The 24,734-nt window shown below is 36.7% G+C and overlaps 1 protein-coding gene across 4 annotated transcripts in view; it reads left to right on the top strand.

Annotated features, from left to right (window-relative positions):
* Positions 1 to 24,734, top strand: part of SMAD9 (SMAD family member 9) — a 106,013-nt gene that overhangs the window by 73,400 nt on the left and 7,879 nt on the right. For all 4 annotated transcript variants that reach the window (XM_072610349.1, XM_072610348.1, XM_072610350.1 and 1 more), the window contains exons 3-6: positions 5,733 to 5,990; positions 15,207 to 15,317; positions 17,117 to 17,338; positions 23,097 to 23,353. In XM_072610349.1, the coding sequence (XP_072466450.1) occupies positions 5,733 to 5,990; positions 15,207 to 15,317; positions 17,117 to 17,338; positions 23,097 to 23,353 (848 nt within the window). The remainder of the gene's footprint in view (positions 1 to 5,732; positions 5,991 to 15,206; positions 15,318 to 17,116; positions 17,339 to 23,096; positions 23,354 to 24,734) is intronic.

Raw genomic sequence — 24,734 nt, 5'->3', positions numbered from 1 at the left:
GGAGACAAGGATTCTGAAAGGGGTTGATGAGTAGGATATGCATTCCAGGCTTGGTTAGTGGCCTGCATGGATGCATGAAGCCAGGAAATCACTTGTCAAGTTAAGGGAATTTCTTTCAGGAGTCCAGTTTGGCTGGAATGTGGAACATTTGAAAGGAAATAATGTGAACTCTGGCTAGAGGGGTAACTTGGGGTCTGACTGTGGAAGGTCTTCAATTCTAGGTTAAGGAATATTATATTTTATCTTCTGTGCCATACATCCTGAAGTTTTGGGGCAAAGAAGTGACGTTGTCTAGGAAAATTATTTTTGTTAATGTGAGGGGAGAGATTGGAATCAGAGACCAGTGAGGAGGGTTATTCTTATAGTCTAGGTCAAAGGTGATGAAGGCCTGAACAAGGATGGATGAGAGACATGGAGGTAAAATCAGCAGGATTTGCTTACTGATTGTATGTGATAGGTGAAGGAGAGAGAAGAATAAAAAATGCTTCTAAGGTTCTAGGTAACTGGGAAGGTCTGCTTCCATATTCTTCCTTGTCTCTTGATGTCAGCTCCGTGAGGGTCCCTTCTAATCTTTTATTTTTGTTAGTGTGTATGCAGTGTAATTAGGAGAGACAATTTAATGCCAGTTTTCCTTCCCTTTTTACCTGTCTGCTTTACTGGGAAATCGAAACCCTGATACACTAGCACACAGAAATAGCCTGCTTCAAAGAGAAAATTTAGGTAGATTCTTTAAGAAATTCAGTAGATTTCATCATTCAGGATTTCTTTTAAACCTTGAATGAAAATTGAAGAAGTGGTTGGTACCTTTCATCTAATAGTGTTAGGTAGGCAATCTTTTAGCTTTCTAAGATGTGCTGGTTTTTCCCAACCATTACATGGTATTGTACATTGTTAAAAAAAGAGATGATCTCACTCCGCATTCAGTCATTTTATTCCATTCCTGATGGCATCAAGGCCCTCTATGAAAATGAAAGCCAAAGGTCTTATATTCCATAATATTTCTAATGATCTCACTATATCTCATGGGCCTAGATTCACCTTTTCTTTTTTATGTTTTCATAAACATAAAAAAATACATGACCTCTAAAAAAGATGAAAAATGGCTGGCTTAATTTCTCAAACAAAATAATAATTCTACAGTTTTTGTAGGAATTAAACAGCTAAATATTCATTGGAGTTTTTTCTCCTCTCCCTCCTCTCTTCTTAGGAGAAAAGCTGAGATTTAATTGAAGACACAAACAAACCCACTGGAACCTTGTTCTAATACTAATCTGCCCGAGGCAGGTCCATCTTGCATCCCATTCAAATGGGGCTTTGTACCTAAACAATTGTGTGTGTGTGTGTGTTACATATTTGTTTTTAAGGAACCCAGATGACATGGACCCCAAAGACCTTGCCATCATCAGTTTCCAGGGTAGTTGTAAAATTTAGATTTTAGATTTAGTGCTAAAAGAGCCATTAGAGGTTATTTTATTTGACTCCCTCATTTTGCACATGAGCAAACTGAAGCTTATGGAGGTTAACAACTTGTCAAAGAAACACAGTTAATGTGAGATGGAGGTAGGATTTGAACTCAGGTCCTCTGCTCCCATATCCCATACTCTTTCCATCCATCTGGTTCTCTAGATAAATTATCATTGTAAAGGAGAAACTTAAACAGTAGAGCAAAACCTGATAGTAGAGGAATATTTGTAATTCAGTCTTTCCTAAAGACTTAGCCTAATGTCACTTTCTACATGGGGAGAGAGCCTACTGTTTTGACATAGATATTCATGGAGCAAGATAGTATTCACACCATCGCATTAGAAGAAGTAGTTTTGAGAGTCAGTTATATAACAAAGGCCACTAAAAACTTCTATTTTATCTGTATGTTCTCTTATTTTTTCCTCTGCAGAAAAAGCAATTCTTCTCTTTACCTATTTTAGAGCAAGTATCCTCTGCGTGTAAATAGTTCAAGAACGAGGAAAATCAAGATTCTGTGGAAGATTTCTAGGTTTTGTGAAATTTGTTATCCCCAAATTACCACAGAGATCAAATTTTCCACTTTCAGCAATTCCATGCTCATTCCTTAATTCCCTTCTAAAGCAGGGATGCTGCAGGTAGCATGCTAATTCTTTTGGCACTTTTGAACCTTCTCTTTGTTCCTCAAGGCAGCTAGTGGTGCAGTGGATAGAATGTTGTGCCTGGAATCAGGAAGACCAGAGTTCAAATTCAGCCTCAGACACTTGCTAACTATGTTACTTAACTCACAGCTTCAACTTCTGGCTGCTTTACTTTCCTCAGCTGTAAAGTGGAGATAATAACAATATTCACCCACCTATCTCTGAGAGTTGTGTGGATGAAATGAGCTAATACTTGTTCAATGCCTTAAAGAATTATGTATTAATGCTAACTGTTGTTATTATCCTTGAATTGCTTAGGTAAGTCACTGGAAAATCATCCATATCAAAGTGCAAGGTATAGTGTGATTCTGCCTCAAGGGATTGGAAAGATGACAATCTTTTCTCTTTTTCATAAATATTCCCCCCTCTCTCATATAAAATGCCTGTTTGCAAAAGATGTGATGGTTCTAACATAATCCTAGGCTACGTTGAATTGAGATGTATAGTTCAGAATCACATGACTGGGTGCCTTGTTCACACCATATCTGTGTCCATTTCTGGGGACCAGAGTCTGGGGAGGATATTGACAAACTGGGGACTAATCAGAGGAATGTCATCAAGATGGTAGGGAGACTCAACACCATGCCATATAGAGATGTTCTGAGAACTGGGGGTTTTTAGTTTGTAGAAAACAAGTGTAGATGAGGGACATAGTTGCTTGTTGAAATATTTGGAGGATTGTTATGGGAATGAGGGATTTGTTCTTCTTAGTGACCAGGGGCAGAAGTTGAAACAATGAATAAAAGTTGCAGAAAGGTGGATTTTAGCTCTACATAAGGACCAATTTTATAACAAGTAGAACTGTCCAAAAATACAGTAGAGTGCCTTGGAAAGTAATAATAGCTGATATTTTTGTGGAACTTTTAAAATAGTTTTTGTAGAATTTTACAGTTTCTAATACATAACTCAGAAAGGTTAGCTTTTCACTCTGCATCTATCACTATATGATTTCCCCATCCCTGGAAGTATTTGAATTGAAAACAGATGATTACTTGTCAGATATGTTGTAGAGAGATTATTCTTTAGGCTGTAGTTAACCTAAGTAAATCATTGAAGTCCCTTCCATATAGATTACTCAGTCATTCAGTCAGCAGATATTTATTAAGCACCTACTGGGTGATCTACATGCACTGTGCTAAATGCCAAGGATACACACAAAGGCAAATGACACTCCCTACTGTCTCAGGGAGCTCACAGTCTAGTGAGAGAGACTTAAAAATGCCATATGCAGGGTAAATTGAAAATAATCATCAGAGGGAAGGCACTAAAATTAAGGGGGATTGGGAAAGTCTTCCTATAAAAGGGTTTTTAGCTGGGACTTGAGGGAAGCCAGGGAAACCATGAGACAAGGATGAGGAGGGAAAGTCTTTAAACACAGGGGAATAGCCAGTAAAAGTGCCCAGAATTGGGAGAGGGAGTTCTTATTCAAGGGAAAGTGATGAAGTCAGTGTCACTGGATTGCAGAATATGTTGACAGGGGTCATAGTAGAAGGGGGAGAATTGTAAGATATAAGAGGACTGGAAAGGTGTGTGGAGGAGTCAGGTTATAAAGGCAGGTCAAATGGGATTTTATATTTGATCCTGGAGGTGAGGTGATAGGGAGCCGCAATAGTTTATCAAATAGAGGGATGACATGGTCAGAGATGGGCTTTAGGAAGATCAGTTTCATAACTTAGAGGAAGATAGATTAGAGTTGGGAGAGACTCATGATAGGGAGACAACCAGCAGGCTATTGCATATTTTTACTTTATCTCCGAAAACATTTTATAGCATCATTTTAAGTTATTTTGATATTTACTGCCTAATCAACACTCCAAAAATGAAAAATGAAGTTGAATTAAGGATAGAAAGCAAATGGAATTTAAAGATTGAGGAATTTGTTTTCTTGATGATGGTATTTAAAACATGCTCAGTGTATACATAGAGTAAGTGAACCAGTCAGAATAAAAAAAAATAATGATAATAAGTAAGGATTCTCACATTAAGGTTTACAAAGTGCTTTTTATTACAAAAATCTTGTTAGGTAGATGGCTCAGACATCTACATTATTTTACAGATAAAGCACTGAAATTCAGAGAGGTCCAAGTGGAAGTAAGCGTTGGACCTGGGCTTCAGCAGCCCTCTCGGGTCAAGTCCAGGCTCACTCCCCTGCTTTAAGCAGAAGCAGGCCCATTAAGTGAGCTCTTGCTTGCTTGTTTATTGTTGAGAGGGAAAATAAAGGAACAAAGACTAGGCAACTGCTAATGCCATAAGATGAGCCATTTACATTTAGTCTATACTCCTCACATTCCCTGCATTGAGTTATGAGGGCAGAAAAAAGCAGATGCAGCCCATGATAATTACCCTAGTAATATATATATATATAAAATGCTAGAGAAAAAATATGACCTTTTCTTCTCCCTTGTAGCTTATAGGGTTACAATTCTACACATTCACACAGAAATAAAAAAAAAAAACTTTGCTCAGAGAAGTATGTGAAGAAGGATGTTTATTAATGCAAAGCAACTTCAACTATGCCATATGTGAACTCCAGTTACAGAAGTTTTATTGCCTCCTCTCAGTGAAGAAAGTGAATGGATTGCACATTAAAAATTATCCTTAGGAAGGAACCTGTGTCCCACTGAACGGATAGGGAGGTCTCTACCAGAAACAGGCTTTACATGAAAAAAATCATCTTAATTGATCCTTATCTCTGTAGATAGATGGAATAAATAAAGAGGCATATTATGTCTTAAACCTGTAATTTCTGTAAGACAAGAATTGAATATTTGCTTCGGTAATATGGTAAGAAGTTTTGCATTGAATAACTGATGTGTAATAAGAGAAAGGAGCAGCTATGTGGTGCAGTGGATGGAGTTTGGGGCCTGGAGTCAGAAAGACTCATCTTCTTGAGTTCAAATCTGGTCTCAGGGACTTTTACTAACTGTGTGACCCTGGGCAAGCCACTTAACCCTAATTGTCTTAATTTCCTCATCTATAAAATGAGCTGAATAAGGAAATGGCAAACTGCTCAATGCTGCCAAGAAAAATAGATGGCGTCATGAAGAGTCAGAAGAGACTAAAGAGTCTGACTGAAGAGTCAGAAGAGACTGAAACAACTCAACAACAAGAAAAGATTTCATTTTTTCCCAGTCAGAAAAAGAAAGAAATATAAAATACTATGGAAAAGGATAAATACTAGACTGTACATCATTATTTCTGATTGTTCATTCTGTGTAGAAAATTCTTGGAGTTGATATGAGAAGATTTGGCTTTGGGATTTGAATCTCTACAATTTAGCTTCCTGCTGGAAGAGTCATAACTACTTTTAAAAGCATGATACCCTAGGGGAAGACAAGACCAATAGGTGGTAAACAGAGTAATTCTTTATTTAAAAATTTTTTTACCTTTACGTCTTTGCACTTAGGGCTGAAGGAATAGTCTCATTTTAGCATCAATGACAAATCTGAAGTTCAGAAAGCTAGTAGTGGTCTATAAGATTCTTTTGGTCTTAAGGGAAAAAAGAAGGAAAGGGGAAAAAACCATTCTTTAATGTTTAGTTCTAACCATGATATCTCTTTTTTGTTTCAGTGCTTCCTCCTGTGCTCGTACCAAGACACAGTGAGTTTAACCCCCAGCTCAGCCTTCTGGCCAAGTTTCGGAATGCTTCCCTCCACAGTGAGCCCCTGATGCCACACAATGCTACCTATCCCGAGTCTTTTCAGCAGCCCACAGGCTCTACCTACTCATCGTCACCCAGCCACATGTTCTTGCCATCTCCCAGCACTGTAAGCTACCCTCATTCCCCAGGAAGTTCATCTGGGCCAGGGAGTCCATATCAGCTCACAGGTGAGAAGTAAAAAACATAGCATAGTGATGATGATGAAATGACCCAATCTAACTGTTGGAAAGAGAGAATTAAAAGCTGTTAGATCACAGGGTTATGTACTTATAAGGGCTTGTAAATCATATGACCACATATTTAGATATAGAAAGGACCAGAGAGGCTCTTTTGTCTAACGCCCTTGTTTTACATATAAAGAAATTGAGTATCAGAGAGGTCAAGTACTTTGCTGAAGGTCACACAGGGAGTTTGTGGTAGAGTCATGAGTCAAATCCAGTTTGATTTTAAATATACTTAATGAGAATTCTACTAATACATGACAACATCCTTAGGGATTTGGGTATTTCATAGCCCAGGAATTTAAAAATAAGAGTATATGGCATGAGGAAAATAGTCCCTTCATGAAATCAGTAGCAAAATGGTCAACATGGAATCTAGACTATGAATGATCTTAACATCTTCCCATGTTTTTTGCTGCCTTTTAAACCAATCAAAGGTCTGTTCCTGTGTATATTAGTTTGGGATTGTAAGGAGCAGAGATATAGCTTAGGTCATCATGTATAGCTGGGAGTGTAGTTTCTGTTGGTATAACACCAGGAAATGAGTTAATAAGATGAGGGAAGACAGAGAAGACATCATCCATGTGCACCAGTGTGCAAAAAGCAGGAGCGTAGTATAATCAAAGTGGTATTAACTATATAAATGGAAGAAAATAGCACTTCAATTCATAATTATCCGTGCTAAAGAAGATACAAAGCAAGCAAAAAGCTTTTATTAAGCACTTAGTAGAAATTCAGATAAAAAGACGGTTCCTGCCTTCACGTAACTTACATTCCAGAAGGAGACAACATATAAAAGAGAGTTGGAAAGCAAAAGCTGGAGAGGAGGCACCTACCTGGGGCTGCCACAGCAGTGGAGTTGGGAGAGTCAGAAGCACAGCCAGGAGGGAAATGAAACAGAGTTTTGAAGTGGAGCACCCTTATATTCTGTCTTGATCAGCCCCCATCTGGAGCTCAGTTCTATAGACACCACATTGACAAGGAATAACAATAACACGTTGGAGTTTGTCCGGAGAAGAGCAGTCAGGATGCTGAGGAGCTGACAACCACATCTAATATAGATTGTTGAAGAAACTGAATATTTAATATAATTAATATTCTTTTCCTCTCCTGTAGGAAATAAATCTTAGCTGAGGAAATATAGCCATCTTCAAATATGAATGGCTATCATATAGAAAAAAATGATCATTTTTAAAAACAATTTTAGAGATGCAACATGACACAGTAGAAAGAATGCTGAATTTGGATCAGGAGGGACCTAGGTTGAAAGGCCCCTTATTAGCTATGTGAAAAATCACCTTCCTAGCTGAATGCCTTCAGACAAGTCACTTAATCCCTCTGTGCTTCAGTTTCTTTTTCTGTAAAATGGGGATAATAATACCTGGAATATACATTTGCATCTGACGAGTGTGGGAAATCTATATGTGTTTCCTTCTCCATTGTTAAAACGTGAGCTCCTTGAAAGCAGGGGCCATCTTTCTTTTCTCTTTGTATCTCCAGTGTTTAGTACAATGCTTCCCACATAGTCAGCACTTAATACATATTTTTTCATTCATTCACACTTCACAGAGTTGTGAGACTCAAATAAAGCCATGCACTTAAAGTGTTTTTTCAACCTTAAAGTTCTTTTCTTTCTTTTTTAGAAGTTTCTTGCTAATTTGGATGTTTTCATTATTTATTTATTTATTTTCCCCCCAATTAGTAAAAATAATTTTTGACATTTGCTTTTTAAAATTTTGAGTTCCAAATTCTATTCCTCCCTCCTTTACCTACCCTTTCGTTGAGGAGGGAAGCAATTTAATATATAATAATTATTATATATATTATTTAATATATAATAATTAATAATATATATATTTTATATATAGTCAGTCATGCAAACTATATTTCCATACTAGTCATGCTGTGAAAGAAAACGGTCTAAAAAAACAAACAAGAAAAATAAAGTAAAAAAAGTATTCTTCTATCTGCATTCAGACTCTACTAGTTCTTTCTGTGGAGATGGATAGCATTTTTCATCATAAGTCCGTCAGAATTGTCTTGGACCATTGTATTGCTGAGAATAGCTGAGTCATTCACAGATGACCATCATACAATATTGCTGTTACTATGTACAATGTTCTCCTGGTTCAATTCATTTTACTTTGCATCAGTTTATATAAATATTCCTAGGTTTTTCTGAGAGCATCATGATCATCATTTCTTATGGCACAATAGTATTTCATTACAATCATAGACTATAACTTGTTCAGTCATTTCCCCAACTGATGGCCGCACTATTTTCATTTCTTTGCCACCACAGAAAGCTACTACAAATATTTTTGTACATATATGTTCTTGTTCTTTTACTTTTTCATTCATTCATTCATATACTCATTCATTCATTCATTCAATTAATCTCTTTGGGATATGGACCTAGTAGTGGTATTGCTGGGTCAAAGGGTATGCATGGTTTTATAGTCCTTTGGGCATAGTTCCAAGTTGCTCTTCAGAATGGTTGAATTGGTTCTCAACTCCACCACAGTGCATTAGTGCCCCATTTTTCCCATATTCCCCTTCAGCATTTATCATTTTCCTTTTCTGCTACACTGGGCAATCTGAGAGGTGTGAAGTGATGCCTCAGAGTTGTTTTATTTTGCATTTCTCTAATCAATAGTGATTTAGAGCATTTTTTAATATGATTAATGATTAATATGATATGTTTCTTCAGAAAACTGCCTATTCATATCCTTGACCATTTATCAATTGGGTAATAGCTCTTATTTTTATAAATTTGACTCAGTTCTCTATATATTTGAGAAATGAGGCCTTTAGTAGACAAACTTGCTGTAATTTTTTTCATAGTTATGATTAATGTATATTTCCCTCCATCCTATTTTCCTGATTTATCTTATTCTCTTTCCTTTTACCCTGTCCATTCTCAAAAGTGTATTGCTTCTGACTACTACCTCCAACAATCTGCTCTCTCTTCTTTCACACTCTCCCCTTTTCTTATACATTCTGCTTTCCTGTAGGGTAAAATAGATTTCTATATCCAACTAAGTGTGTATGTGTATGTGAACCAGTTCCAGTAAGATTAAAGCACTCTTTCCCTCACCTCCATCTTCCCCTTCACTGTAAAAGCTCTTTCTTGCCTCTTTTATGTGAGATAATTCACCCTATTATGCCTCCCTCTTCTCCCTTCCCTCAGTGCATTGTTCTTTCTTACCCCTTAATTTTATTTTTTTAGATATCATCCCAACATATTTAGCTAACACTTGGGCCCTCTGTCTATGTATAGTCCTTCTAAGTGCCCTAATATAATGATAACGTTCTTAGGAGTCACAAGTATCATGTCCCCATATAAACAGTTTAACTCTATTGAATTCATTATGATTTCTCTTTCCTGTTTATCCTTTTTATGCTTCTCCCGAGTCTTATATTTGAAAGTCAAGTTTTCTGTTCTTTTCATCAGGAATGTTTGACAGTCCTTTATTTTGTTGAATATCCATTTTCCCCTGAAGAATTTTACTCAGTTTTGCTGCATTGATGATTCTTGGTTGTAATCCTAGTTCCTTTGTCTTCTGGGATATCATATTCCAAGATCTCCAGTCTTTTAATGTAGAAGCTGCTAAATCTTGTGTTATCTTGACTGTGACTTCATGATATAGGAATCATTACTTTATGCTGCTTGTAATATTTACTCCTTGACCTGGAAGTTCTGGAATTTGGCTATAATATTCTTAAAAGTTTTCAGTTTGGAATCTTTTTCAAGATGTGATCAGTGGATTCTTTCAATTTTACACTCTAGTTCTAGAATACCAGGGCTGTTTTCCTTGATAATTTCTTGAAAGATAATGCCTATACTCTTTTTTGTGTGCCATAGTTTTCAGGTAGTCCAATAAATCTTCAGTTATTTCTCCTGGATCTATTTTCCAGGTTAGTTGTATTACCAGAAAATGTTTTCCAAATTTTCTTCTATTTTTTTCATTCTTTTGATTTTGTTTTTATTGTTTCTTAATGTCTTATGGAGTCACTAGCTTCCACTTGCCCATTCTTAACTTTTAAGGCATTGTTTTCTTCAGCGAGCTTTTGTATCTCCTTTTATATTTGGCCAGTATTACTTTTTAAGGAGTTATTTTCTACAATGAATTTTTGCATATCTTTTTCCATTTAGCGAATTCTGCTTTGTTATGAAGTTCTTCTCTTTGGTGGATTTTTGTGTCTCTTTTACCATTTGATCTATTATTTTTTTTAAGTTGTTATTTTCTTCAGTATTTTTTGAACCTCCTTTATGAAGCTGTTGACTCTTTTTTCCCCACAATCTTCTTATATTACTCTCATTTCTTTTCCCTGTTTTCCCTCTACCTCTCCTATTTTATTTTTAAAATCCTTTTTTCAGCTCTTCCAGGAATTCTTTTTAGGTGTAAGGTCAATTCACATTTTTTTGATGCTTTGGATATAGTAGTTTTAACTTTGTTATCTTCTTCTGAGTTTATGTTTTGATCTTTCCCATTATTACAATAACTTTCTGTGGTCAAGGTTTGTTTGTTTGTTTTTGCTCATTTTTTCTGGCCTATTTATTGACTTTGAACTTTATTTTAAAGTGGACTCTGCTCTCAGGATAGAGGGGGCACTATACTAAACCTCACATTTTTGTGCAGCTGTTTTCAGAGCTGGTTTGAAGAGGTCTGTATATTTTCAATTCTTCTAAGGTGGTAAGGAGAGGTGTTTACACTCTCCTGGCCTGTGCTCTGTTCTGTGAATGACCATGGATACTCTTTTCCTTTCTTGAATTGTCTCCTTGTTCCCCATTCCCTTGCAGCTACAAGCACTGGTGTTCTAGTACTCCTCCTTGCTTAAGGCTGTGACCTGAATCTGAGGATGGGCAGTACCAGCAAAGGAACTCCTGTAATCTTCTAACTAATCTGATTCACCTACTCTCTGTGGGTTGAGAACTCTGGAAGCCATGGCTGCAAACCACTGATTCAGTTGCCCACAAAGTCTGCTATTGGTTTGCTGGGGAACAGTCTACACTGGTACAGCCTACACTGGACTGTGCTCCAATCTCACTCTGGTGAGACAGACCTATTAGGCCAACTTTCTTGACTGTGTTAGGTTAGAAGATTGTTTCACCTTGCCCTTGTGTAGGCTCTGCCACTCCAGAATACATTTTTAGGCATTATTTAAAGTTGTTTGGAGGGGAATTTGGGAGAACTCAAGTGAGTTCCTGCCTTTTCTCCTCTATCTTGACTTTGCCCCTCCCCACCAAAGTTCTTTTATAATATATACTATTTCTATTTGGCAGGTCCAGAGAGTAGAATTTACAGTGAAGAGAGTTTCTTCTTATGGAAGGAAGAGCTTCCAAACAATTAGGGTCATTAAAAAAAGGTTATGGGCTATTTTGTTAGGTAGTAAGCACCCCATCAAGTAGAATCTGGATAACCAGGCATGTTAGAGATTTTGTAAAGGAGATTCCTGCATAGGACAAGAAGTTAAACCAGCTTCATATGAAATGATCTCTAAGGTTATTTAGAACTCTAAATCCATAGCCTTATGATCCCTTCCAATTCCTGTGTTCTAGAAGTGATTTTATAATCAGCTGGGTAGCAGTATAATGTTCAAAGTGCTAGGCCTGGAATCAAGAAGACCTGAATTCAGAAAAAAAAAAAAAGATTTGAGTTCAACCAAGGCTCAAACATTTAATAGCTATGTGACCCTAGGCAAATCACTTAACCTCTGCCTGCTTTTTCCTCATCTGTAAAATGGAAATAATAATATCTCCCATGGTTGTTGTGAGGATAAAAGGAAATAATATTTATAAAGCTCTCTATATAAGTGCTAGCTGTTATTATTTATATTGGATTACTCCTGTAAAAACTACTTAAAGCAAGTTATATATTGACTTAGCTTTGGTTAAATTAATGGGCTTGACTTCTTTCTTTTTCCTTCCAGTGGTAAATCATTATATAACTTCCTTCTTTTAAGCTTATTGGGAGATCATCCCTCTGTAGTTTCTTGATAAAATAAATAACTATTATTTTCTCACCTCAAAACAAACTCCTTCTCTTTGGATGATATGGAGCCAAATAGATTTAGAATTATATAATTTTTTAAGCCGGCAGGGACCTTAGAGATCATCTAGTCTGTAATCCCCTTATTTTACAGATAGAGAAACGGAGACAAGAAAAGGTAGGTGACTTGGTCAGAGTCACAGAGTTGCAAGTCTAGAATACATATTTCTTAATCTCACAGCTAGTATTTTCATCCCTGTGTCATGTTAGAATCATTGACCAGGTAGTCTGTCAGTCAGCAAGCATTTATTGTCAGACACAATAGCTCACGTCTGTAATCCTTGTTGTTGGGGTGGATAAGGTTGGACAGTAGTCTGCTGGTAAATGTTTACTAACTGGCCCTCTAGAAAATTAAATGCCTATGGCATACTTTTTATAGTTTAGTAATATAGTTTAATATATAAATTAATTTATAGTTATAGTTTAAACTTTTATAGTTAATGCATTAACATTTTCATTATCACTGTCTTTAGTCCAAATAATCAACAAAACAGTCAAGCCCAGATTTGCAGCTTTTGCCAATTTCTAAGGTGTAAATGCTCACATTGAAAATTTAACAATTGGCCATGTTGAGACAGGTCAAACTTGGCTCCAGCAGAACCCTGCCAGTGGATTGCTTGGGAGTGCTGAGCTTCAGGAGGACTAAAGCCAGTCAGGTTTCTGTACTAAATTTTGTACCAGAGGCCTCCAGGCTAACCAAGATAGACAAACTGGTCCAGGGCAGAAACATAGAGCTGGTCAAAGCTTCCATGCCAGTTTATATTGGCATTGGGTCCATGGGTGAGAAAACCCCAAAAATGGGTTACAAAGAGTAACCAGCAACATTAGAATATCAACTTTCCCTGAGGGCTGGAACTGTCTTTTCTTATCTATGGCCTTAGCACTTAGTGAAGTATCTGCCACAAAGTACCTACTAACAAATAACTTGTTGACTGAGCAAAGAGTGACAAACCAACAAACTCTTTTCTTGCTCCTTTCTTGTTACACCTTTGGCTTGGACACTTTTTCCCCAACCAAAGAATACTTCAGTTCAGCAGGTTTTGACAACAAGCCTGCTATGTATCTAATGCTACTAGATGCCATTCTCAAAGAACTTTCATCTATGTGCCAAATATGGAGAGGATTAGGAGGCATTTCCCCTCTCATTCTATATGCACCTTTATGTCATGCCCTACAGAATCTTTCGGGATAGTAGCCTTTACATGTATTTGTGTAAAGAGAACTCATCGTTCCATCTCACTTATACCCACAGGACAGAATCAGATTCTGGAGAGAGGAAAAGTAGTATAAAGAAATAGTCATTTATCTTTGAGTCAGAAGATCTGGCTTCAAGAACATCTCTGATTCTACCATAAATATGACCCTAGGCAGATCATTAACTATTATTCTACTTTTTCCAATTATTTTTTCTTTATTTAGTATTTTATTTTTCCCCAATTACATGTAAAAATAATTTTTAACATTCATTTTTAAAACTTTGAGTTCCAAATTCTCTCCCTTCCTCAATCTCTCCCCCCCCCCACTTAGATGGCAAGCAATTCTATATGTCATACATGTGTAGTTATGCAAAACATAGGTATAAGAATCACGTTGTGAAAAAATATAGAGGAAAAAAAACTCAAGAAAAATAAAGTAAAAAAGAAAGCATGCCTCAATCTGTATTCAGACACCATCAGTTCTTTCTCCGGGGATGGATAGCATTTTTCGTTATAAGTCCTTCAGAGTTGTCTTGGATAGTTGTATTGCTGAGAATAGTGAAGTCATTCACAGCTGATCATCTTAGCAATATTGCTGTTACCTTGTACACAGTACGTTTCACTTTGCATCAGCTCATGCAAGTCTTTTTAGGTTTTTCTGAGGGCTTCCTGAGCACATCATTTCTTATAGTATTCCATCATAATCACATATCACAACTTGTTCAGCCATTCCCTAATTGATGGGCATCCCCTCAATATCTAATTCTTTGCCCCCAGAAAAGAGCCGCTGTAAATATTTTTGTACATATAGGTACTTTTCCTTTTTGATTTTTAGCTCTTTTGGGATGCAGACCTAGTAGTGGTCTGTATCAAAGGACATAACCCGTTGGGCATAATTCCAAATTGCTCTACAGAATGGCTGAATCAAGTCACAATATTAACAATGCCGTAATTTCTCATTTTCCCCACATCCCTTCTAACTTTTGTCATTTACCTTTTCTGTCTAATTAGTACCTCAGAATTGTTTTAATTTGCATTTCTCCAATCAATACTGAATTTGAATATTTTTTCATAAGGCTATAGATAGCTTTAATTATTTCATCTGAAAACTGTGATTATATCTTGTGATCATTTGTCAATTGGGGAATGGCTCTTATTTTAATAAATTTGACTCAGTTCTCTATATGTTTGAGTCATGATTTTCTGCAAAAAATTTTTTCACTGTTATTATTGCTAACTGTATTTCCCTCCATCCAATTACACCACCCCCATTAATTCTATTCTCTGTCCTTTCACCCTGTTTCTCCTCAAAAGTTTTGCTTCTGACTACTCCTTCCCCTAATCTGCCCTCCCTTCTATCACCACCACCCCCTTCAGTTGTCCCCTTCCCCTCCTCCTTTGTCATTAACTGTTATTTTAGCTGAACCTCTATGTTTCCAAGGTGTACCCTGGAGCATATGAGTAGCAGAGTGGTCTGGTAGACATTTTATTACTGACAGCTGGCTGTCCAAAAACACAAAATAGAAGTTTATCCAAAAGTGTAACTTTCTTCTTATACAGTCAATTAGGCAGCAGATTTTTTTACCCTGTTTTGTCATTGAGGAAAATTACATTTTTCTGCTATCACACTTAGATTTGAAAAGACAGTCATGAAGTAGTCATTATCCTTTGACCTTTCCTGAAGCCAAGGGAAAACTAACCAGTCCTTTACTAGGAATCCCAGAGTAGCTGGTCTCTTTAACCTTCCTAGCTGGCAATGCTCAACACCATCTTCATTATCATTTCTTTTCCCTCCTGCCATGACACTGCCTATGGGGGTTATAGGGTTTAGCCACAAAGGAGGGGGATCAGTCTGTCCTTGAGGAATTGGTCGATTTGATGATTTTCTTTTTTTTATTGCTTTTTTTCTTTAGTTGATACACCACCCCCACCTTATCATGCCACAGAACCACCAGGGAGCCACAATGGACGACCTCTAGATGCCACAGCTGACAGCCATTTAGTGCTGTCATTGCCTAATGGAGGTAAATTTGTGGATGAAGCACTAAACACTGATACTTTCAAGTAGTGATTCTTACCTTCTTCTCCCTGTTTCCTTCTAAAAGTGAAGAATTGTTATTTAACCTGTGATTTCCATTGTGGACTGCTGTGATGTCTGAACTTCTATTTGATAGCCTCTCCAAACCAGAGCAAGGACTGGTTTTCTTGTCACCTTGACTCTTGGAATAATTTAATTATTCATTTTAACTTTTGTGCTTATAAGTTTATTGTTTTTAATATTTATATGTAGTAAGTGTCAGGAGAATCTATTCTAATTTTTACAAACAATTATTCAGGCTCAAAAATGTATCCTTTAAAAACTGCCACAAATTTACTTATTCAAGCATCACTTCTTTTTAGGTAGCAAATGGATTCCTGGAAAATTTCATGGAAATTCTTTTTTTTCTACACTTTGGGAAGGCCCTTTCATATCTAAAATCATAGGATTCCCATGAAATTTAAATGATTTTAAATATTCTCATGCTGTGAAAGCTCAGTGAGATAGTGAAAAGAGAATTTTTACGCTTAAAGCCGGGAGACTGGGTTTTGAGCCTTGGTCCTGCCATTTGTTAGTAATATGATCCTGTGTAAGTGACTTTTTTAGCCAGCTCTATTTCCACATCTGTAGAATAAGGTCCTTGGACTAGATGGTTGCTAAGATCTCTTCCAGAATTTTATAATTCTATGATTTTCTGATAACTCACAGACTCAGATTTGGAAGGCACTTCAGATGTCTTTTACTCTGAAATATGAATTCTCTTCACAAGTGATCATCCAGACACTGTAATAGTAGGCTCCTGGGGCAGCTGATTCCACTTTGGGGGAAGCTCTGATTGTTAGGAAGTTTTCTTCAAATTAAATACAAACATCTTTCTCCGTGTAGTTTCCAACCATTGGTCCAGATCCTGCCTTCTGAGAACAACTTAATGCCTAAAAGCCAGAGTTTTTAACTTTGGGCTCACAGCCTTCTGAGGAGTCCATGGATGGATTTCATAGAGTCTCTGAATTCGAATGGGAAAAAAAATTTACATACATATTTTTATTAACCTTTGGTTTCCTTTGTAAGCCTATTTGACCTTGAAGGTAATTTTCAGCCTCAAAATCTATGATTCTTAAAAAAATCACTTTCCTTTGAAGTCACTAATGGCCTTAGATGATTAAATACTGCACATGAAGCGAAAAGGAGAATGAAAACCTATGCTAGTAAGGACAGTTTTTCTTATATACTCATTCATTCCTGGGTAGATTTTCAGGTTTGTTCTTACTTTATCAAAATTCATCAATTCATGCTAGGCTTTTGTTTGGGAAATGGTATGCTACCCATCTGTTAAGCATTCATTCATTGTCCTTCATAGACAAAAATGGCACTATAAATTTATAGGAAGGCACTTGTTTTAAGCAATATATCTTCTAATACACTGTTTAGTTTGGTTTTCCCCTCTCTTTATAACTACTCCTGCATGTTTGTAAGACTCTTAGCCCAGAGCTGGGAGTGCAGTCTGTGGGACACAACAAAGGTCTTTGGCTCATGGAGGGAATTAAAACATGAACTTTTTAGAATGGGTCCCTAATCAACTGAGCTAACTAGCTATAAATCATCATTTACCACTGAACACTCCAGAAAAATGATATATTTGAGAGAAAAAATTTAATAGCAGCATCTGTCATGCAGTCTACTTGCTACCGAGAGAAAGGATTGACTCACTGGGTCCGGGAATGTGAGGCCCAGGTAAAGAAAGGCTTATTACCACAGTGATACATAATTTGATTTCTTTTCTTTTAGACTTTCGACCTGTTTGTTATGAAGAGCCTCAGCACTGGTGTTCTGTTGCCTACTATGAACTCAACAACCGAGTCGGGGAGACTTTTCAGGCTTCTTCTAGAAGTGTACTTATAGATGGATTTACAGATCCTTCAAATAACAGGAACAGGTTCTGTCTTGGACTTCTTTCTAATGTAAACAGGAACTCAACAATAGAAAACACTCGGAGACATATAGGAAAGGGTAAGAACAAGTGTCCATATCCTTATAAGTGTCAACTTGGGAATAGATAGAGATACCATCCAAATATCATCAGAATAACATAATGGAGAATTCTCAGGGCTTATAAACCAAGTGAATGAAGTTCTAGGCTTGGCTCCACAATTGATGAATTGTTTGACCTTGGACAAGTCATAGTTTCTGTCCCTGTGTTCCGTATATGAGATAGGTAAAAATAATACTTTCCCTTAATTTATCTCATTGAGGTGTTGTGACAAATGAGGTGCTAGCTGTGAGAGAATGCTGAGTCATTATAATAAATGTTCTGTATAAGGACAAGGTCATTATTTGACCTTACTAAAAGTGATTTCTGAGATGATTTCTGAAGCAAAGGCTTCTCTGGATTATGGTCACCGAAGAACAACTTTTTTCAGTTACTAACTTGAAAAACATTGAATATAAACTAGTTTTCTTTCTTTATAAAAGCTTAGTATTGAGATAGTAAAATTGCATAGCCTTCTCTGTGAAAATAGCAACATTTAATGACACTTTAAGCCTCTGCTAAGGCCACCAAGGAAAAACAAAGCAAAACTTATGTTTATAAATTGGTCTTCAGCTGTTACTTCCATATAACAGGAACTAGCTAGGGCAAACCAGTGAAAGTGATACACATTTCTCCATGGGATTCAAGATCTCCAACAAGTTAGAAAACGAGTCATCTTGAAGTCTGTTAGTTAGCAGCATTTTTTAAACAGCTACTGTGTGTCTGATACTTTGCAGTGGAGATACAAAGACAAAAAAAGAAAAAACCAAACCAAATGCCAGTGTTTGCTTTCAAGTTGCTCATAGTCTAATGGGGGGGGACAACTTGCAAATCAGCACACAGGAGAGGCTCACTCATAGTGGTTAGACAGCAGCCAGTCTTGGAGTCAAGAAGTCCTCCCTCGGAGACTTGTACTGACCCCAGCGTCCAGGGCTAGGGACTTAATATCTCAGGATCTTAAGCAATTCTCTAAGACTCAGAGTTGCAGAATGTTTGGATTTGCAGTGGCAAAGACAAGTACCTCTTGACATTACAGGTTCAGACCAAATTTCTTCATTCAGACCATCTTTACAAGATAATTTTCTGATCTTCTCTTTAAAACTTCTTGAAGACCCCCTCCTGCCTTCCCCTCCCAATCTCATTTGGCAGTGTAATCGGTGTTCTTCCCAATATATTATTTAAATTCCTTTTTCTAGGTACTCCATATAAGGCATTGGTTAGGACAGGTTAAGTTCATTAAGTCCACTAAAGTAAAGATTCAGTGGCTCTTTAGGTTGAAGACTGAGAGGCTAATTGAGTTATCACTGAGGAATGCTTCATATGGAAAGGTAATAATGATAGAGTGTTTTAAGATTTACAAAGCAGTTATCTCAGTTGATCCTCACAACAGTCTTGTGAAGTAGGTGTTATTATTATCTTCCTTTTGTAGATTCCAGTTTTACTGGGGCAGGCAGAGAGGTTAAGTGACTTATCCATCGTCACACACAGTTATTGAGTGTCTGAGACAGGCTTTGAACTTAGATCCTACTGATTCCAACAGTCCCTCCACTGCACCTCTTGGTTGCCTAAGTTGAGGCTACTGCCCTATCAGTAGAAATATCATTTGGAATTGCTTTTCCATTAGTGGGGGTAGATTTGTCCTGATTCATTCACATTCTTTTACTTAATCTTGTGATCAAGGACTTGTATTTTCAAGATAACTGGCTAGACTTAAGGTTGTAGCCTATAAGTATACCAAGGAGCACAGTTAACTGCTGTTTGGGGGATTGTAGCAGCAAGCATCTTAGCATACCCAGGATGACCTGCTAGCACAGGTTCTTAGATCTGCTTTTCTAAAAGGAAAGCAACTTTTGAGGAGTCAGCAATTTTCTTTAATCATATATACCAACAGCAAAAATACAAGCAGAGAAATAAAAACCAACAGACAGGGCTTCTGTCTGATCATAAGCAATACATACGTCACAGATCAACAGACAGATCCAACTCTCTGACCATTGCATACATACATAGTTACCAGAGAGAAGCACCAACATCTGGGTTTTCCAAGGCAGGGAGGGGGGAGCAGGGAGCTTGGAGCTCAGCTCCTTAATGACTACCCAGAGTCTCCAAAGAAGCCCCACCCCCCAATCAAGCTTCCCTTAATGGGATCCAGGTGAGGGCTATTAATGAGTGGGAGGAGATCTTTAACTTATTACAGGGATTGAACAGGTGGCCTTAGCCTCATGAGCAAGGTGCTCTAATCAGTTGTACTTATGATTAGCCACATACTAACCAATACTATTTGGGTAGAAGAAGTCTCCACTTGATTTTAGAGGCTGTCTAGCAATTAAAGCATTGTATTTTCAGTTAACAGATTTTATATATTCCAAGTTGCTTAAACTCATCTTTTAGATTTCCTCTCTAAGGAGAGGAAATATGGTATAAAAATACTCATCAGATAGAGGACCTATTTGCTGATTGCCTGTACACAAAGCTGTATAATTAGAGTGAATTTTGGAATGATCTTTACAGCTAACATAATAGTACGGAATACTCTTTGTCTCTTTCTCTAGATGGGCTGTTAGCATGGTTCTAAACTGGTTCTGAATTGTGAGTAAGGCTCCAGCAGCTTCACTTTGCACCAGCCTCGATGTGTTATGAGGATAAATGAGAGTACCTGTGATACAATTTTTGCCTTTCAAACATATGGCTATTGCAGAAGTGTTTTTGCAGCTGTCATTGATATGTAGTTATTATTGCATTTCTGTTATGGGGAAATTGGTCAAATTCTGGTTAGAAAACAATGCTTTCAGAAGAGGTGCCCTGGACCAGATGTGCTCTGTGCTCTGTGCTTCTGTTGTTGGTAGGGAAGATGCTAAGCTAAAGAACCATTGCCTCCTGGTGGTGGACAATATCAGGTCACTGTAGATTTCCTTGAGGTGCCTTTGTCCTTGAACATGTAAAAGCTTCTCTATCATTAAAAAAAAAAAGGTTTTTTCACCCAATTTCCTGCATCAGCCATAATTTCATTTCCTTTATTTCTCAGCTAAACAGAAGGAACGAATGATCTTTGCTCACTGTTTCCATTCCATCACTCAGTGTCCCATGTCTTCAACCTTTTACAGTCTGACTTTTGTATACACCATTACACTAAAGCAGCCCATTGTTGGGAAGAGAACAGCAAGGCAGGGCCTTTTGTTTTTGTTTCATGGATAGGAAGAAGAGTGAATGATACTACCCCCCCTTTTATACCTTTGCCTCAGTCAAGGAATTCAAGGTTCTCATAAATGACAAGGATGTTTGCTAGATCTGGAAGCCCAAGCTAAGCAAAAGTGAAGTTCTTCTATGAGCCTATGCAGCAGACAGTCTAGGGTATTAAGAACCATGGTGTTTAAGACCCCATGAACCCCCAGAAATCATGTTTCTTTGGGGGTCTCAGTTTATTAGTGGCAGTTCTTCAGTAATCAAAATATTTGTGCTATTACATAATCATAAAAATTTTAGGATAAGATATTATTTTTCCTTTTCTGAATGTGTATTATAAATTATAAAAATTACTCATTTTAATGATAATAAAATATGGTGATGATTTTAAGCATTTAAAAAAAGTATTAGTAAGCCAGAAGATAATCCCATTCTGGCAACAACGCAATTGGCAATCTGCATTTTTTTTTTTTGTTGTTCTTTTTAAAAGGAAAGTATCAGAAGAAATAGAAAACTCACAAATTCACAAATAATGAGTTTTAGGTCCCCAGATTTATATTTTCTATTGTATCTTAGTGAGGTGAAAGATTCAGAAATGGAAAAAGCAAACCCTGGTTTTCTTAATAGAAGAAACATGCAGGTGAAAGAGTTGTAAGCTAGTATACATAAATGGAATGGGACTGTCATTGCAAAGAAACCATTTCCTGAAAATAATTGTCACATATAAAGGAGATGGCAGATCATTTAGTAAAAAAATTATGTTCCAATTTCAGTCCCTACTCTATATGGAGAAGCTGAACTTCTGTTTTATAAAGGCCATGAATTTTGAAGATGCAATTTAAAATCATTATTTGGGCATATAAATTGGATTCAGATAAAATCCTTTGATCTGTTTAGATCCTCTTGCCAGAGATTGCATCCTGTCATGCTCCTTCTCAGAAGGAGCAGCTAAATATTCTCTTACCCATGGAGCTCAACCTGCCAAATATTTCTTTCTTGGTCCTGAATCCCTTATCTTCTAAGTGCCCTCTAGGTAGTGGGGGGAAAAGAAACAAAGCTATACCTAGAAGACCAAAATGTTTACACAGCTTCTGTCACCACAAGCATTGTGGGCTATGGGTATAAGTAAGATATTAATAGGAGTATGAATCATGACCTAAATAAAGACCAAACCCAGATAAACACATTTATTTGTTACACATGTTAGATCAAAAAGAACTTTATAATCTGAAGTCATTTAATTGAGTCTTATAGTTAAGTACAAAACAATTACAAGCCTTGACTCCATGTTTTATAAAGATCAAAAAGTAATCTTCCCTGATAGATGCATTGACATTGCTACCCTCCTCTTGATAAATTATCACTTATTCCTCAGGAATATTGACGAGAAACTGTCTTCAAGTAGAATTAGCTTTGTGATCACCTACCATAGAGAAGGGGAACCTTTTTGATCTTAAGTGCCATGAGTGAGACTAAATAATGCTTGTGGGTCCCAATGACAGGGATAAGGTAATAAGCAATGGAGAATGAAAAGAGAAGATGAAAAAGAAAGGAAGTGAGAAAAGTACATGATGTAGTGGGAGACCACTGGATAGGGAGTCAGGAAATTGTGGGTTTTTTCCACTTCTGCATGACCTTGGTCAAAACATTTAGTGTTTCCAGTTGCCATTTTCCTCTTCTATAAAATGAGAGTTGGATTCAGTAATGTTCAAGTAACTTTCAGGTTTAAAATTCTAAAACAGAGAAAGGAGACAGAAAGAGGGAAAAAAAAGAACAAAACTATAGGTGGTAAGGAATAGTGGAGTGAATCTTCTAATTATCTCAAATTGTTACTACTGCTCTAAACCACAACAATCAATTCTATTCTTAAAACTCTCTAGTCAAGGAAATTTTTTATTTTTATTCTATTTTTAGATGTTTCTTACAATAAAAATTCCTTATATTTAATATCAGTTTTTTGTTCTAAATATATTTATATTAGTGCTGAATTTCAAAATTGGAATGGATTTTTTAAAAAAATTTTTCTTTAAGGAGAATGTTTAAATTCTCCTTGTCTTATTTTAGAAAGCAAATTTCGGTGGAACACTGATAACCCCAAGAAACTTCTTTGCATATTAATCTCAAGGATGTAATCAACTTGATAAAAGATATTTTAGACTTTAAATTTATGTAAGTAATTACATATAGTTAGAAGGACATAGATAAACACACGTACCTAGTTATGTAAAAATTTCTTTTTTGAAACTGGAAATTTTGTACTATATCTATATTGTCAATTGTCTTAATGTAGCTTAATGTAGCTCTTAACAGGTTTTTTTTTTCTCTACTGAATACGTCACATCCAATTTTCTTTATGAAATAAGCATTTAGAAATAGGTGAAATTACAACTATATACTAAACTCTGGACTTTTGGAAGTTATGTGGATGAAATGGTGTTGGTAATATGCTGTGTAAATTAAATGTGACAGTCCAAAGGAAAGTCTAATATTATGAATAAAAGCATATTTGTAGGATTATTCTGAAAAAGCAATTTTTTCTTGTCACTGGCTTTGCAGGCGTTCACCTGTATTATGTTGGGGGAGAAGTTTATGCCGAATGTGTAAGTGATAGCAGCATTTTTGTACAAAGCCGTAACTGCAACTATCAACATGGCTTTCACCCAGCCACCGTCTGCAAGATCCCCAGTGGCTGCAGCCTCAAGATTTTCAACAATCAACTCTTTGCCCAACTGCTCGCACAGTCAGTTAACCATGGCTTTGAAGTAGTCTATGAGCTGACCAAGATGTGTACTATTCGAATGAGTTTTGTTAAGGTAAGAGTTGCTTTCTTTTAGACTTCTAAAATGAGACTAAAAAAAAAAAATGACAGTTTTTTGGATTGATGTGATAATTTTACAATTGGATTCCTGAAGAAGAAAAAATAATACAGACTTAGTCTATCATGCATCCTTGATTTGTGGAGAATAGATTTCAGAGGGTTTAGAGGCCAGGATTTAACTAAAATTCTATAGGGGAAGTTAGTCCAGGGAAGATATAAAACTCTCAAAATGAAATTCTGAAGATGCAACCAGAATACAATGCAAAGAGAAAGGGAAAGCTTTAAAAAGACCAGCGTAGCTGCAAAGAAAGTCCATCAACCAACTTAGGTTTATAGAGCACGGAAACAAAGACAGGTAAGGAAGGACGAATACAAGAGGGTGGCATTATTCTGTCAGAAGAGTATTAATAATAACCTAAGAATTAACTGAGGCTGATGACAAATGCTAGAGAAAACAAAAAAGAGCTTTTCAATTAAATTAGTGGATCCCAGTGAAGAAATAACTCCCCAGAGTGGCAGTGATAACAAGTGATGCAGAGAAGGCAGAACTGAGCTCTTCTCTTGCTTCTGGTTTGTTTGTTTGTTTGTTTTTTGCTGTTGAAAGAAGCATCAAAGAAAGTGGTTTTGGGAGTGGAAAGGGCACATGATTACTGCAGAGTTGAAATTCCAGATAAGGAGGGAGCTAGAAAGAGAGCAGTTATCTTTTTTTGATGAGCCACCATAGGCCTACATAAATCATACCCAGTATAGTGAGAGAACTGGGGCATTTGATTATTATTCATCTTTGAAAGCTCATAAAGAACGAGGAGAGGTAGCACAGGACTGGAGAAGGGTCAACGTTCCCCATATTTTCATAAATGAAAAGAGTAGATTCAGCAAACTATATGCCGGTGAGCTTAGTGTCAGGCCCTGGCAAAATTTAGAGTGCATTATTAATTAAAGGGATGGTTTGTGAATGTTTAGAATCATCAAGTGCCAAAATGACTCCATTAAGAATAGGTGATGGAAAGTATATGTAGAATCTATACAGAATTGTATGCAGTCGTGGGGAGGGAGGGGGGTAGTGGGGAGTAGGTGGGGGGGGATAAAATCGCAATTGTATGGCAGTGATTGTTAAACATTAAAAAATAAAAATCAAAAAAAAAATAAAATAAAAACCAACCCCCCCCCAAAAAAAAAGAATAGGTGATGGAAAACTAATTTTCATTTCCTTTTTTGACAAGGTTACCAGACTTAGACGGGGGGAAAGTTGCAGATAGAATTTATCCAATTTTATTTAGCAAAGCATTTGATGAAATATTTTGTGTTGTCTTTGTTGACAAGATGGGGAGATGTGTACTAGATGAGAGAACGGTTAAGTAAATTTGGAACCTGGT

Source organism: Notamacropus eugenii, chromosome 5 (assembly GCF_028372415.1).
Source record: "Notamacropus eugenii isolate mMacEug1 chromosome 5, mMacEug1.pri_v2, whole genome shotgun sequence".
Taxonomy (NCBI): Eukaryota; Metazoa; Chordata; class Mammalia; order Diprotodontia; family Macropodidae; genus Notamacropus; species Notamacropus eugenii.
The sequence above is the reverse complement of the archived record's forward strand: the minus strand, read 5'-3'. Positions and strand labels throughout refer to the sequence as shown.